Source organism: Protopterus annectens, chromosome 1.part1 (genome assembly GCF_019279795.1).
Source record: "Protopterus annectens isolate FY-2018-M chromosome 1.part1, PAN1.0, whole genome shotgun sequence".
Lineage (NCBI taxonomy): Eukaryota > Metazoa > Chordata > Ceratodontiformes > Protopteridae > Protopterus > Protopterus annectens.
The window spans coordinates 997055465-997072230 of NC_056726.1; the positions used below are offsets into that span (position 1 = coordinate 997055465).

Sequence of the window (16766 nt, forward strand, 5' to 3'; positions counted from 1 at the left end):
CATCACCATTGCAAATAAGAAAGGGCTCAGAGCTGATCCTTGATGTAATCCTACATCCATCTTAAACGCATCTGCCACTCCCACCGCAGACCTCACCCCTGTCATACTACAGTACAGTTGTGTACACTTACCATAAATGTAGATGTTAGAGTGTATTCACTGTTGCAGTCATTACATTTGGGTAATCCTTTTGGCAGGTTTCCCTCAGTCGGCCTGAATTCCAAAGTCCTGGGTCCTGCGTCGGCTGCTGTCGCCCCCTCCTGATGTCAGGTCATCAGGGGTATAAAAGATGCGGCCAACGCCATTTGCTTTAGTTTTTCTTGCCCCAGATGTCAGGTGCCCCCTAAAAGGGTAGCCAAAATTTATACACATATAAATACATGCACCAATAAAAACTTTACCTTCATCTACAAGCAAATACACCACATAGGTAGTATAAATCAGAGAAGGAAAGATAGGTTCCATGAGTAGAAAAGGGGGATGGCGGGTGGGTAACCTGGACTGCAACAGTGAACACACTTGAATATCTACATTTATGTTAAGTGTACATAACTGTACTATGTTCTTCGTGTTTCACTGCTGCAGTCATTACATTTGGGTAGAGTCCCAAAGCTATGGATGGGAGGCTGGAGCTAAACAGCATTAGCAGCGGCTATGAGGCCCTGCAGAACTGCAGTGGCAAAGCCTGTCCTGGATTTAGAGTAGAGTGGTAGATGATAGTGCTTTGTAAAGGTGTGCACTGAACTCCAAGTAGCAGCCTCTAAAATGCCCTTGGTTGGTACTCCCCTGAGAAAGGCTGCTGAAGTGGCTGCAGCTCTGGTTGAATGTGGCCTAATGCCCTTAGACTCTGGCTTGCCATGGTATAAGTAGCAGAAACTAATGCAGTGGCCTATCCACTTTGAAATAGTCTGCTTTGAGATAGCCTTTCCTTGTGATCCTGCAGCATATGCCACTAGTAATTGTTCCGTCTTTCTGAAAACTTTGGTTCTGTCCAAGTAGAATCTAAGCGGTCTGTGTACGTCCAAAGAATGTAGAATTCGCTCCCCCTTGTTCTGTGGATTTGGATAAAAAGTTGGCAGATAAATAGTTTGGTTAAGAGCCACACTGGACACCACTTTAGGCATAAATGCTGGGTTTGTCCTCAGAGACACCCTGTCTGGATAAAAAATGATAAAAAGGTTCCACAGCCATGAGTGCCTGAAGCTCAAACTCGTCTTGCAGAAGTTATTGCTAGGAGCAGAGCTGTTTTCCAAGATAAAAACTTTATATCAGCAGTAGCCGCTGGCTCAAAAGGAGGAAGGGTGAGTTTTTCCAAGACATAGTTGAGATCCCATGCAGGCATTGGTGATCTCCTTAGAGGCCTTACATTTTTGGCTCCTCTGAGGTACTGTTTTAGTAAGGGATGAGAATAGATTGGTGGCTCTGTATTGTAATGAGCCGAAATGGCAGAGGCATGCATTTTAATAGATGAAAAAGATAGACCTTAGACCTTTGTCCAGCATCTCAGTTAAGTATTGCAAAATCTGAGGAATATTTGGCACAGCTGTATCAGTTCCTTGTGCCTGGTTCCAAGCACAGAATCTCTTCCATTTTCCAGCATGAGATTTTCTAGTACTAGGCCTTCTGGCCTTCAAAATGACATCCATCACAGCTTTACTGAGAATTGTGTTTTGTATGACTACATTATCCCTTATGCTGCCAGGTTTAAAGTCCTGAGTTGCCTGTGTAGGATCAGATTGTTTTGCTGGGACAGTAGATGAGGTATCGGAGGTAAGGTCCATGCTGGGCATTGAGACAAGCTCCTTAGTATTGGATACTAGTACTGGCGGGGCCAGTCTGGGGCAATCAGTATCATCCTTGGCTTCTCCTGTCTGACCTTTAGGAGTACCTTGGGGAGGAGAGGCAAAGGGGCAAATGCATATACAGATAGGTTTTTCCAGCTGAAAGATAGAGCGTCCACTTTCCATGCTTGTCTGATAAATCCTTTTGCAGAATCTCTTTAGTTGGTAGTTGTGAGGGGAGGCAAATAGATCTACGTCCGGGCATCCCCATTTCCTTGTTATCATGCTGAAGACTTGTGGATCCAGGTGCCAATTGTGGGGATCCATGAGGTTTCTGCTTAGTTCATCTGCCAGAGTATTTTTCCTTCCTGGCAGGAATTGTGCCTGCAGATGTATTTGGTACGTCAATGCTGTGTCCCACAAGGTCATGGCTAGTCTGCAAAGGGGGTAAGAATGTGTGCCCCCCTGCTTATGTACCACATGACCGTGGTGTTGTCTGTCTATCAGTAGTTGTCCTTGATGAAGTAGGTCCTTGAAGGCTGTCAGGGCATTTTGAACTGCTAGCATCTCTTTTTGCTCGATATGCAGATGCATTTGGTTTGGGGTCCATGTGCCCTGAATGCATCTTCCTGCCATGTGGGCTCCCCAGGCATAATCTGATGCATTTGTTTAGTGTTTGCCTGGCTGGGGGTAATGTGAATGGCTGTCCCTTGTTTTGGTGACAAGCCTTTGCCCACCATCGAAATTCCTGTTGCAGGCAGGGAATGAGAGTAATCATAGTTTCCAGGCTGTGGCAATGTTGAGTCCAAACACTTTTTAGGTACCATTGAAGTTTCCTCATATGCAGTCTTGCATATGGAGTTAGTAGGATGCAGGATGCCATGAAGCCCAAAGCCTGCAGAATTTTTCTTGCAGATAACTGGGCCTTTGTTGCCAACATTTTGAAATAGGTAGTCAGTTGCCTTTGTTTGTCTGGCGTGAGATAAGCCATCTGGGCAGTTGTATTTAAGCTTGCACCCAGGAATATTATCTCTTGAGAGGGTACTAGTTTTGATTTCTTTTCACTGACTGTGTACCCTAGGCATGTTAGAAGTCTCTTCACAAACGCCAGATGTTGTAGAAGAATGTCCTTGTTCTCTGCTTGAATTAAACAGTCGTCCAAGTAAGGATATATTTGTATTCCTCTTTGTCTGCAGAATGCAATTACTGGTGCCAAGCACTTTGTAAAGACCCTGAGTGCAGTAGATAAGCCAAAGGGCAGTGCAGAAAATTGGTAATGCACTGAGCCAGCCTTGAATCTGAGGTATCTTCTGCATATTTGTCTGACTGGGACATGTAGGTATGCCTCTTTTAGGTCTAAAGTCACCAGCCAAGCGTTCTTGCCCAGCATGGGCAGAAGCTGCTGTAAAGTCAACATCTTGAATTTTGGTATATCCAGGAATGTGTTCAAAATAGATAGGTCCAGTATTGGCCTCCAGGCCTTGTCCTTTCTGTGTACCAAGAACAGTCTTGAGTAAAATCCTTGTCCCCGCTCTTGCTCAGGTACTTGTTGAATGGCCCCCATGTCCATGAGGGATGAGACTTGTTTTTTTGCCTCTGCCCACTGATTTTTTGGCAGATCTGGCCAGCCGTTTGCCTTTGGCAGGGTATGGAAATGGAACTTGTAGCCTTGTAATACGATATTAAGACCCACTTGTCCTGGGTTATAATGTGCCAGTTCTGAGAAAAAAGTGTTAATTTCCCCCCTAAGGGTGCTGCCAGGAGATAAGTGCTTGGTGCAGGCAGGGTGAAGTCATTGGGACTTGTTTCCTGAATAGTTGTGATTAGTCTTCTCCAACTTTAGAGGTAGAAGCCCCCCATTGTTTTGAGCGGAATGAACCTTGTGCCTGGGATCTGCCTCTAGGGCGTCTGGTTCTGCCCCTTTGAGGTCTGTCTGGCACAGGAAAGGACCAATTCTTTGTTGGCCAGTGTCTACTAAACCTAGGTGGCTGTACTTGCAAAAAAAATATTTGACCATTTGCATAGATTTAGCTTTGTCGTCCATTTTCTTTAACACCTCTTCTGCCTTAACACCAAACAAAGTATCATGCTGTAAAGGTGCATCTAATAATTTAACTTTAACATGATCAGGCAGATTTTGTTACTTTAACCAAGCATGCCTCCTAATAACAGAACCTGTAACTGCGGCCCTGCAGGAGGCCTCTAAAGAATCAAAACCACATTGCAAAGTATGCTTTCCAACTTGTTCAGCTGAATGCAATAAATCCTGCATTTCCTTGTTCATAGGTTAGTACTAGGCTAACTGCCCTTGCGAGCCATTTTAAGCCTAGCCAATTATCCCCCGTGAGATTCAAACCCTGTACCTTGTGTTTGTAAGGCAAACACCTCAACCATTAGGCCACCCTCCCAACCCAATTTTAACATTTTCTGTTTAAGCAATGCCATGACATGCTGCTGATATTTGAGCATATGAAACTGACAGTTTAAGGCCCTTATAGCCAAGGTAGTAGATGTGTAAACCTTTTTTCCCCATCTATCCAGTGCCCTAGAATCTCTGTCAGAGGGGGGTAGGGTTTTTTGCAGCGGAAGCCTTAACTCCTTTGGGCCCCTGAGAAATAGTTTCTGGGTCTGCAACAGGGTTTTTAAAAAGGAATTTATGAGAGTTGGGAACCTTGCAATATCTGTCTGGCTTAACAGGAGCTGGAGGTAAGGAGTCAGGTGTAAGACTAGACTCCGAAAACACATCATCTACAATGTCTAACACAGGTGGGATGGCTAGTGGCTTGTGTTGAGGTAGTAAAAGGAAATCCCCGAGCCTATTTTTAGATTCTGAAAAATCTTGGCTCTCCCAGTGGAAATGCTCCCTCATGGTATGTAAGGTTTCCCCGAAGGAATAGTCCTCAGGAGGAGAAGCTGAAGGTATAGATTCTTCAGCATCAGAATCCTCATGGAGGGAAGAGAATATTCCTGATCAGAAGAGGAATCAGAAGAAATGGAAACCTGATCTGAAGATTCATTGTCAGTCTCTTGCCTAGGCCTCTTATTAGGAGGGGGATGGGAACCCCTGATCAAGGTAATAAAGTCTTCGGCCATTTTGAGCATCTGTTTTTTGGGCATAGAGGCCTGACCACGTGGGCTCTTGAGTTTGTTTCTTTGCTTTGGAAGGTACTTTAGTTTTTGCCTTTGAAGCTGTAGTCGGTTTGATGTAAAGATGTTTAGGTCTGAATACACCCCTAAGAAGCCAGTGCCTGCTCAGCGGCTCTGGACCCATCTGAAGGGATAATATCTGAGGCTCCAATACCTTGAGTTTCCAGCAGCATGGCCAACTCCACGTGGGAGTCGGCAGCGGCCTGCGACTCTAAAGTAGCGGGCGTCAGGGGCTGCGGAAGCACCTCACTGAGGACCAGCGAACCGGAGACTGGCTTAGGAGAAGCTTTGTTGCCAGTTTTGGGCCTTGGTTGTCTATCTCTTTCCTTGTCTTTGTGTTTTTTGTGAACTCCGGTAATTTCTGGAAAATTAAACTGGCGTCCAAAATAGTTAAAGCAAAATCATACCGATGCTTAATAGTGCGTTGGTTAAATCTAGCACAAAACCGACAACCAGAAACGTTGTGATCAGGGCTTAGGCAAGGAATACAGTAAGAATGAAAATCCTTATGAGGTATTTGCTTCCCACAAGAAATACAATTAACTTTTTCTGACATCGGTCTGGAGCAAGAAAAAAGTTTCCCCAATGTGGTACTTAGTTTTATAGAAGACTTCGGATCTGAAACTCGAACACGAAAATCTCAGGAGTCTGCCGACCAGCACTTGCGAACTGTTTCTGCTTCAGGTATCGTGTGGCAAGTAAGACTAAAGAAAATGGCATCGGCCACATCTTTTATACCCCTGATGACCGGACGTCAGGGAGGGGGCGACAGCAGCCGACGCAGGACCCAGGACTTTGGAATTCAGGCCGAATGAGGGCAACCTGCCAGCAGGATTACCCAAATGCAATGACTGCAACAGTGAAACACGAAGAACATCCTCGTACATATCCTGTACCACTCTTACATACTTCTCTGACACTCCCGACTTCCTCATACAATACCACAACTCCTCTCTAGGCACCCTGTCATATGCTTTCTCTAAATCCACAAAGACACAATGCAACTCCTTCTGACCTTCTCTGTACTTCTCCATCAACATTCTCAGAGCAAACATCACATCTGTAGTGCTCTTTCCTGGCATGAAACCATACTGCTGATCACTAATCATCACCAAAAACTTAAATCTGTCAGTAATTTTTTTATATACATCTAGGGTGGATCGACCACATTATTAAAATTACTCCTTTATGGGGAATTTTTGAGGGCTAGGCTATGAATAAAGGTACATGGATGCTACATTTAAGGGAGAGTTGAAGATTATACAGATTGAAAAGTTCAACATTCTGCTAATGTTCAACAGAGTTTTTTATGGTCCCCTCGGACTTCATCCTGCTGGCTCTGCCCCATGTCCATTCTGGGTCTACCAGCTATCCTCTTACCCCCCCCCCCAGACTTTTCTGGTATTGCTGTGACCCATAATGAATCCTAACAGCAGCCAGAGGGCTCAGCTGCCTGCGTTTCTGTCCTGTTTTTTTTTTCTCGTTTATATGTTCTGCCTACTTCCTTTAACCATCCCCCCACCCTATCATTGTCAAATACATCAAAGGGTAACTCCTGTCGTTAGGCTACACTTCCTCTTAGGTAAAGTCATTGATGAGATCCCTCCCATCCAGGATGGGCACAGTCATTCCTCCCTGCCTCTCTGTCAATCACCAAGCCACTAATTGAACCCGGGTCATCTGGGACAGAGTTCCTCTATGCCACAGAACTGGCATACTGGATACAGAAGGCTGTTATTCTGCATAAAGTTCCGATAAGAAAAACACAAGTTTCTTCCCAGAAAGGAAAATTACAATAAAAGATTATCATGGAACAGAATATTCACAGATCAAACTGCATTCTACCTTGCAAAGTCATTTTAAAGAGGAAAACCACCAAACATGGAACTCAAAAGTAGCACTGTAAATATCCCTCATCTCAAATACATTAATAAATCTGAAAAAAGATTCTTGAGAGAAATTATACACATTTGCAATAATAAAAAGCACTAAAATCTTACATTTAAGCACATTGCTTAATCTGAAACAGTAAAACTAAAAAAAAAATGCGGAGGAGACTAAATGCATACTTCACCACTACAGAGTCCACAAAACGAGCAAAAAAAAAAAAAAAAAAAAAAACAGAAAACACTTCTTTAAATAGGCAGGCATAGGCACCTGACATGATCGTCTTAGTGTGGTAGATAAACATGCTGGGGAAACAAAAAGAACAGACACAAAAAAGCCTATAAAGGAAACCATAAGAAATCTGAAAATCACTACGTTCACAAGAAAAGTTGATAGCAAGCTTCCACTCTGAGTGTGTAAAAGTAACACTTCTCTCTTACCTTCGTCCCCCTCGCTTTTTCCTCATACCATCCAGTGGGGCTGGAAGTGGCTTCACCTGTTTCACTGGAGGAGGTTCCTGCCATTTGTCAAACTTTCGTTCAATCTCCTCCTTCAACTCATAACCAACCTAGCAGGGAAAGTATTATTCAGAAAAGCTCTCATATTCAAGGCTACTGTGACAGAAAATCAAATAAAGTTGCAAATGATAAAACTTCTAACTCTGAAGATAAATACAATAATAGATTCATACATTCATAATTTCATAGGAAATGACTAGGTTAATGGCTAGATTACTTGGTTAATGGCTTAAGGCCACTTACAAGCCTAGTAAATATAACCAGATTTTTACACAATATATGGCCACTAGGTCAAGAGGATGGTGTGTATTTTTGTCTGTGCAATAAGCATCTTATAGATAACCCCTGTCCATAAGGGACACAGGCACTACCCCAGGTGTGAATTTTTGATTCCCCATCCATTGATCCAAACTGTGTTTGAAGAGAGCCAGGGAAGGGCTCTGCTTAATGTGAATAGGAAGCCTGTTCCAAAGAAGGGGCAATCCGAGACACATTTCTATCTCTCCAGCATGTTTTGTTTGAGTTGCTGAAAAACTTTAGATCCCTAGATTGGGTAACCCTAGCGCTGATTAACTTGTCAAAGTGTAGCAGCTCCATCAGGGCTGGATTTTTTGAATGCCTTGTAGGTTAGGTGCAAGTCACCCCTTAATAGTCAGTAGGAGACAGAGTAAAGGGATAGCGCTTCTAGTCTACCTGCATAGTTCATGATGTTTACACCCTGTATTTTCTTTGTGAGGAACCTCTGAGGGCACTCCATCTGCTATAAGTACCTAGTCATGTTCATGCCAAATGGCGCATAGTATTCGATTATTGGTCTAATGAGGGTTGAGTACAGCTGGACTAATTCCTTGGATCTGGATGCCATACCTTTACTTATAAGTTCATAGATTGGTACTAGGCTATCGGCCCTAGGGCCTATACAAGCCTAGCCATAACAATTCCCTGGCCATTTCTTCCCACAATATTTACTTCCCTGTACCCTGTTGTGCCTCATAAAAAGATTTCTTCACCACTGTAGACACATGGCAGTCAAAATTCAGGCTACTCTCTATCTGCGCACCTAGATTTCCCCACCTCGGAGTCCACTCTAAGGTGCATGCTACTGATGTTGTAATTCAGGGGGTTTTGACTTCCCAAAGAGTATGATGATGCATTTTTTTGCATTTAGTTTTAGGTCATGGTTCTGGCACCAATCATCGGTCTGATCTAGGTCTTCCCAAAAGATATCTATATCATTGGGGGATTCTATGATTGCTCTCAGCTTGCAGTCGTTGGCCAACTGTCATCCAGAGGTCTTCCACATTTGCTATAAATTCAGAGAAGTATATTCATAATAGGAGTGGTCCCAGTGGTTCACTACTGGTAAATGGCCTCTTGTTGGATCTGGATTCATCCACTTTAACCACGCATCCTGTCCATTAGGCAATTGGCTATCTGGTGACATAGGGATTTATGCACAATTTTGAGAGTTTATTTATAATACCAGTGTGGGGAATTGTGTCAAACACCTTGGCCAGGTCGATGTATGCAGTATGTACTCTTTTACCCTCATGCATGGTCTATTTGACTTTCTCAAAAAAATCCAACAGATTCAGTAGGCATGATCTGCCTTTGACAAAGCCGAAATGAATTGGGTCCAGTGTTTGCAGGTCTCCTATGTCATTATTTATCAGGTCCATGATTATTCTTTCTATGGCCTTACATACAAGACTAGTCAAACTTACGGGTCTGTAATTTAAGGGATGACTGGTGCTGTCCTCCACTCTATCTGGAGGAAGTTAGTCTAGAGATAGGGGTTAAACAGAGATCCTTAAAAGGCCTGATAAGTCCTGAATTAAGCCATTTAAGAGGCAGATTGGCATACTGTCAAGCCCCATTAAAGCCACAATTTTAGCTTTACAGAGCACAGTGACAACCTGTTCTTTGGTGATAATTGCTGGTGGAATGGTGGAGAGTATTTTTGGGGGGAGAATAGGGGGAGATGGGAAAGAGAAATTTGAGCTGAATTTGTCAGCCAGCAGATTTCCTATGTCTTTCGGCTGAGTATAGGTGATGCCATCTGCAACTGATTCTGCACATTGTTGGGTGTTGCCCTTAAGAATGAGGACATAAATGAAAAATGCCCAACTGTTATCCTTAGCTTTGGAGTCTATTTTTACTTCAAAGTCTGCTTTCAGAGACTTGATTATAGGTTCATAGGTAGGTACTAGGCTATCTGCCCGAAGGCAGATATAAGCCTAGCCAGAATGTGTTGGCTTTCGCCACCCCCTTAGATTAGTTCTCTATGCCTCTGTCCAGCAGAGCCACTGAAGTGATCCCCGGGGTAAAAACTTTGTTTCCCATCCACTCGTCAAGGTTTCTCTTGAGTGTTAGCGAGGTGCTCTGCTTAATGTAGACTGGAATCTTATTCCAAAGCATGGGAAGTCTCTGACAGGAATCTATCCCTCCAGCATGTCCTATTTATTGTTGTGGTGAGGTTAAGATCCCTAGGGCATATGGCTTGAGGGGATAAGCTTTTCTTTAGGTGGAGCATGTCCATCAGTTCTGGGTTGGACATGGCCTTGTATGTCAGGCAGAGATCACCTCTGAGTTGGCGGTATGCAACAGAGTACAGCTGGAGTTTCTTCAGTCGAGCTGCATAGGGCATCTGTTTGAGGCCAGTGATCCTCTTGGTGAGGTACTTATGTGGTCTTTCCAGCTGTTGCAGGTGTCTTGTAAGATGCATCCCAAATGGGGCTTTGTACTCTATGATGGGTCTGATAAGCGATGAGTAAAGGGGCACAATGACCTCTTTTGATCTGGATGCGAACCCTTTTGTGATAAGGTGCGTCACGTAGAAGGATTTTCTAACCACTTTGGCAATGTGATTATCAAAGGAGAGTTTACTATCTACTTGGGTCCCCAGATCCCTTATTACGTCTTCCGTATTTAGGGGACTACTACCTATGTGGTAGTTTGTGGGTAATTTGTTTTTTCCAAAGGGGATGACTATGCACTTTTTGGCATTTAGCTTGAGGCCATGATGTTGACACCAGGTGTCAGTCTCAGTGAGACCCTTTTGGATTATGTCTGTGTCAGCCAGAGAGTCAATTATAGCTCCTAGTTTGCAGTAGTCTGAGAACTTGGTCAGCCATAGTCCTCCTGTGCTTGCCTGTACCTCTGAGAAGTACATGCCAAACAGAGGGGTCCTAGGACTGAGCCCTGGGGAATGCCACTTGTAACTGGTTTAAAGTCAGACATAGCTCCTGCAACTCTTACCATGTGGGTTCTGTCCGTGAGCCAGTTGGCAACCCATCTTGTGATGTAGGGGGTTTATATGTTCAGGCTGGTGAGCTTGTCTATAATACCAGAATGGGGAATGGTGTCAAAGGCCTTTGCGAGGTCTAGGTAGGCTGTGTGTACCACCTTTCCCTCGTCTATAGCCTTGGTAACTGTCTCAAAGAAGTCCACCAGGTTTAGGAGGGATGATCTCCCCTTAAAGCCAAACTGGGTAGGGTCCAGTGTTTGGAGGTTCCCAATGTCTCTGTTAATGAGTTCCAGGATTATGCGCTCCATAGCCTTGCAGACCAAGCTAGTCAGGCGTATAGGGCGATAGTTTCCGGGGTATGTTGTGGCTCCACTTTTGTGGAGTGGAATAACCGTTGCTGTGTGTCACTCTATGGGGACATAACCTGTGTAGAGGCTGAGTTTGAACAGTGTGTTTAGGTGACGGGTTAGTTAGTCTTTGAGCTCATGTAGGACGCAGCCTGGGACACCATCCAGTCCCATTGATGCTGTGTTTTTGGCTTTGGAGAGGGCTGTTTTAACCTAAGTGTCTGTGATTTCAGGAGCTATACATTCTTCTGGTATGGTTATGAGCCCTTTTGGGGGTGAGAGGGGGGTGAAGTTTGTGCTGAACCGGTCTGCCAGGATGTTGGCAATATCGGTCGGTTCAGTGTATTTTGTACCATTCTGCACTAACTCCGAGCAGATCTGTGCATTGCCACTTAGATTTTTGACACAGCTAAAGAATGCCTTGTGGTTATCTTTGGTGTCCTTGGCAATGTTTCTTTCGAAACTCGCCTTGGATGATTTTATGAGGGATCGTCGTTTCTTGCGGATACTGATCAGGGATATCTTCCCTTCTTGGGATTTTACTCTTTTCTGTACTAGTTTCCTCCTTCTATTGTATAGCTTGTTTATGGCAGGAGTCCACCAGACTGGTTTCCTTTTCTTGGAGGAGTGAGTCTTGGTTTTGCTTGGGATAGCATGATCCATGCATTCTTGTAGGTGCCCACAGAATGCATCAGTAAAGGATTTTGCAGCTTAGACAATGTTATCCTTTAGCTTGGGGGCTTTGAAACTTTCCACCTTGGTCTTAAGTAACGTGAAGTTTGCTTCTGAAAAGTTTTTCACGGTGGTTTCCTTGTCCGGGGGTGGGGGCAGAATGTGGATATCCAAAGTGATTTGTTTATGGTCAGATCTAACCACTGAGGGGTTGTCCTCCGATGTGGAACACCGGTCACCCATGTTGGCGATGACCAGGTCCAATATGCTGTCACCTCTGGTGGGAGTGTTGACCAGTTGATCCAGGGCGTTTTGAATTTAAAAATTCTAGGAAATGTTGGGCAAGGGCGTTTGTACTTGAGTAGTTCTCCCAATTAATGTTTGGGTAACTGAAATCACCCAATATTAGGGTGTTTGGTAGGACCTTTATATTTCCCAGTGTTTCCAGAAATGCAGAATGGGGGTCCGAGGACATGGTGGGTGATCTGTAGCAAGCTACAATTTGAATTGCTGTTTTGACCATTGTTAGTTGTACGTGGATGATCTCTGAAGCATCATGCTGTGCCACTAACCTGGAGGTGTGGGTATCCTTGATGAATATGGATACGCCCCCGTCTTTTGTATTTCGGTCTGGGTTCTGTGGACGAAATGTATGGTATGAGTTGTAGCCTGGTAGTGCTGGGGTGCACTCTGGAGCCTTAAACCAGGTTTCTGTTACTGCACATATATCGATTTTATCCACACTGAGGAGTGCCTCGAGTGGGCGCATTTTGAGGTTTAGACTTCTAGCATTGAGTAGCATTACCCTCAGTTTTTTGTTACTTATGCTATTTATGGTGGTGGGTTTGCCTTTTCAGCCTTGCCTAAAAAAAGCACTATGGGGGTGGCAAGAGCCTTGTTCAGTATTCGAAAGCCTAAGGGTGACAGATGCAAGCCGTCTCTAGCGAAGCAGTGTGGCTGGTCGAGCACGTCATCCCAGGTGGACAGACACTGAATCCCCTTTGAATAGGTCCATAGGTAGGGTACTAGGCTATCTGCCCGAGGGCATTTATCAGCCTAGCCAGAGTGTGTCGGCTTTCGCTGCCCATTGATTAATTAACTGAGCCTCTATCAAGCAGAGCCAATGAAGTGATCCCAGTGGTGTATTTTCTGCTACCCATCCACTCGTCAAAGCTTCTCTTGAAGAGAGTTAGTGAGGGGCTCTGCCTAATGTAGTTAGGAATTTTGTTCCAAAGCATGGGGAGTCTCTTTGATATGAATCTATCTCTCCAGCATGTTCTATTTATTGTTGTGGCGAGGTTTAGCTCACTAGAGCACGTGGCTCGCAGTGACTTGGATTTCTTTAAGTGGAGAATGTCCATCAATTCTGAGTTGGACATGGCTTTGTAATTCAGGCAGAGATCACCTCTGAGTAAGCGATATGCCACTGAGTACAGCCGGAGTTTTTTCAGTCGGGCTACATAGGACATACATTTGAGACCAGTAATTCTTTTGATGAGGTGCTTTTGTGGTCTTTCCAGCTGTTGGAAGTGTCTTGTGAGGTACATCCCAAATGGGGCATTGTATTCTACGATGGGTCTGATGAGTGATGAGTAGAGAGGCACTGTAACCTCTATTTCTAAATGCGAACTCCTTAGTAATTAGATGGGCCACATAGGATTTCCTAACTACTTTGGCAATATGATTGTCAAACGAGAGATTACTATCTACCTGGGTTCCCAGATCTCTTATTACCTCTTCTGTATTAAGGGGGCTGCTGCCTATGTGGTAATTCGTGGGTGTTTTGTTTTTCCCAAATGGGATGACTATGCATTTTTGGCATTTAGCTTGAAGCCATGGCTTTAACACCAGGTGTCTGTCTCAGTAAGGCCTTTTTGAAGGATGTCCGTGTCAGCCAGAGAGTCTATTACGGCTCCCAGTTTGCAGTCATCAGCGAACTTGGTTAGCCATAGTCCTCCTGTATTTGCCTGTACTTCTGAGAAATATATGCCGAACAGTAGGGGTCCCAGAACAGAGCCTTGCGGGACACCACTTGTGACTGGTTTAGAGTCTGACCTGGAGCCTGCTATTCTTACTGTGCGTGTTCTGCCAGTTGGCAACCCATCTTGTGATGTAGGGGTTTATGTTCAGGCTGGTGAGTTTTTCTATAATACCAGAGTGAGGAATGGTGTCGAACGCCTTGGCGAGATCAAGGTAGGCTGTGTGAACCACCTTTCCCTTGTCTATGGTCTTGGTGACTGTCTCAAAGAAGTTAACCAGGTTTAGTAGACATGATCTGCCCTTAATGCCGAACTGGGTCAGGTCAAGTGTTTGGAGGTTCCCAATGTCTTTGTTAATGAGTTCCATGATGATGCACTCCATAGCCTTGCAGACCAGGCTAGTCAGGCTTATGGGGCGATAGTTACCAGGGTCAATTGTGGCCCCTCCTTTGTGGAGTGGAATAACCGTTGCTGTGCACCATTTTATGGGCACGTAGCCTGTGGAGAGGCTGAAGTTGAACAGCATGTTTAGGTGGGGGGTTAGTTCATTCTGTAGTTCGTGCAAGACGCAGCCTGGGACACCATCTGGCCCCACTGATGCTTCAGAAACTTGGCCACTTGTTGAAATTAATAATTTTTTCTTTATACTGTGGTATCATTCTTGGTGAGGGCAGAATGCTACTCGGGGTCAGGGTCATACCGGCCTGGGCTACAAGATCAGAGAGCTCTTCCATGTCTCTTTTCATGTAGCCCAGGGAGGTACGGCTCAGGTCATTCACACCAACATGGACAATGACAGTCGTATTTGTACTTGTTCTCGAGTGAACTGAGTGCTTGTGTTATGTAGCGGATCTTGCACCAGACAGGCAGCTAACAGTAAGTAATTAGTACCCAGATTCACTTGTTTAGACTAATGAGAAACTTTTCTCTGTTGTGCACATTCCCCTCTTACTTCGACAGGATTTTCTTTCTTTTACTGTACAACCTATTAATACTAGGGGTCCTCCAGGTTGGCTTATTGGTTACCTATTACAACTGCGAAACCGCAATTGCACGAATACGGAAAAGTTGACACACATTGAGTGAACCGCGAAAACAACAAATGTCCTGAAGCGCAAAAATCAAAATGTCGAATAGTCATAGTTGACCCTTCTCTGGTATAGCTCCTTAAGGTAAGTGTGCAATAGTTACGGACCTTAGGGTTAGGGTGCTGGTTAAGTTAAGTGCATACATAGTAATATATGTGAGCTTTAGTTTAGGGTTAGAAGTAAGGTTTTGTTAAGAGTATGTATGTGGATTTATTTTGTTTGGGTAGGTAGTACGTAGTGGGCGGTGGGGTTGGCAAACTATGCCGATTTGACATTTTGAATTTCGCGGTTCAGGCCGTTCGGTGTTTTCACGGTTTGCTCAATATGTGTTGACGTTTCCGTATTCGCGTATGTGAGGTTTCGTGGTTATGATATAGACCCGGCTTATTTTGGTCTGGTATGGCTGTTTTTATGCAGTTGTTTATATTGTCATACGGGGCTTTTGTGCAAGCCTCTGTATAGGTTTCTGTGTTTTCTGGACTTGGAGAAGCTTGGAAACTAGCTATGACATTCCTTAATAGGGGGTAATTTATTCTACAAAAGATTTTAATTTTTTTGGGGTTAGGTAGGGGGACTAGTTTTACCTTTACTTCAAGTGAGACCGCTTTGTGATCTGATCTTACTAGCAAGGACATACCAGTGGGGGTTGCGGTGCATTACTCTCCCATATTTGTGGGCACTAAGTCCAAGATATTTGCTCCCCTACTGGGAGAGCATTTGGATTTGCAAAGTCAAGAAATGTTTAGATCTGCATACTAGTGGTCATGTATACTTCCCTATTAATACAGGGCTAGTTAAAAGTCACTCATGAGTATGGTATTAGGTTGGATGGAAGCGATTCAATAACTTCAGGCATGATGTATGGGTTTCCTGGTTCACAGTAGATCTGTAGCTAGCAAGAATATGGTAATGGATTTTTCCCATGGTTAGTTGGGCATGAAGTAGCTCAAGCATGTATTACTTGACCAGTCTTGATGTAGATAGATGCACCTTTACCTTTCATGTTCAGTAGCTGGTGGGAATGTATGAAAGGCATTATAGCCATAAAATGCTTGAGTGCTTTCCATGGCTTTGAACTATGTTTCAGTAAATGCACAGACGTAAGCATTCTCCAGGGTGAGGAGAGCTTCCAAGGAGTGCAACTTCTTGTTGAGGCACCTAGCAGTGAGCATTAATGCCTCTAGCTTGTCCTGAGTAGCTTTTGTTACATTGGAAGGTTTGACTGTTTGACAATGGTTAAAAAAGCACTATAGGAGGTGGATAATGTTTTGGCCAACATCTGAAAGCCTACAGGTGAAGACCACACCTGGCAAGGCAGTGTGGCCTATCAACCATGTCCTACCAGGCTGACAAGTACTGGCCCCTTTTGGAATGACGCCAGTAGCTAAGTCAATTGTTAAAGTCAATCATTTTCTGTTGGTACTGCGGCATCATCCTTGGAGATGAAAGAATATTGTGTAATGCTAAGATTATACCTGCCTGTGACGCATTCAATGAGCTCAATTATGTCTCTTCATATAGTCCAAGGAGGTGTACTTCAGGTAATTCACGCTTACATGGACTATGGCCGAGTCATAATGATACTTAGAGGTAAGTGACTTGAGAGCTTGCGTGATCTGGTGAATCCTGGACCCTGACAGTCAAAAACTGCAACCTTCGCCTTATCCTGCCTGGTAAGAGGAGCACCTGTGTGTCTCACAGTGGAGTCTCCTATGATCAGAATATTGGGTTGTGGAGTGTTTTGCCTTATGGACTTGGTAGTTGACGCACAATGACAGGCAGCTTTTAAGTGTTGTGATGGGAATTGCCTTGTTTGTGTGCATGCAGAGTTTCTGAGGACTGTGCCTGAGAGGCCTTTGAGGTTTGGGTAAGTTATATGTGAGCAACTCCGCATATGTGGGTCTTTGTGGGTATGGTGAGGGATGCGACTTAGCTGATTAGCTGGCTGTGGTAGTCTGTATAACCAATGGATATACCAAACTAATATAGGTATATTTTGGTGCAATTGTTCTGTTTCAGTGATAGTTAAAACTGCACTGCATTTCTTTATTTGCTTCATTGAATTTCGCTGGTTCCTGTCTGCATTTTATTTGTTTTTCC

General features: G+C 44.2%; 1 protein-coding gene across 1 annotated transcript in view; it reads right to left on the reverse strand.

The window, feature by feature from the left end:
* Positions 1-16766, reverse strand: part of PRPF31 (pre-mRNA processing factor 31) — a 518214-nt gene that overhangs the window by 152198 nt on the left and 349250 nt on the right. Inside the window, exon 9 of the mRNA XM_044087556.1 lies at positions 7256-7383. Within this exon, the coding sequence (XP_043943491.1) occupies positions 7256-7383 (128 nt within the window). The remainder of the gene's footprint in view (positions 1-7255; positions 7384-16766) is intronic.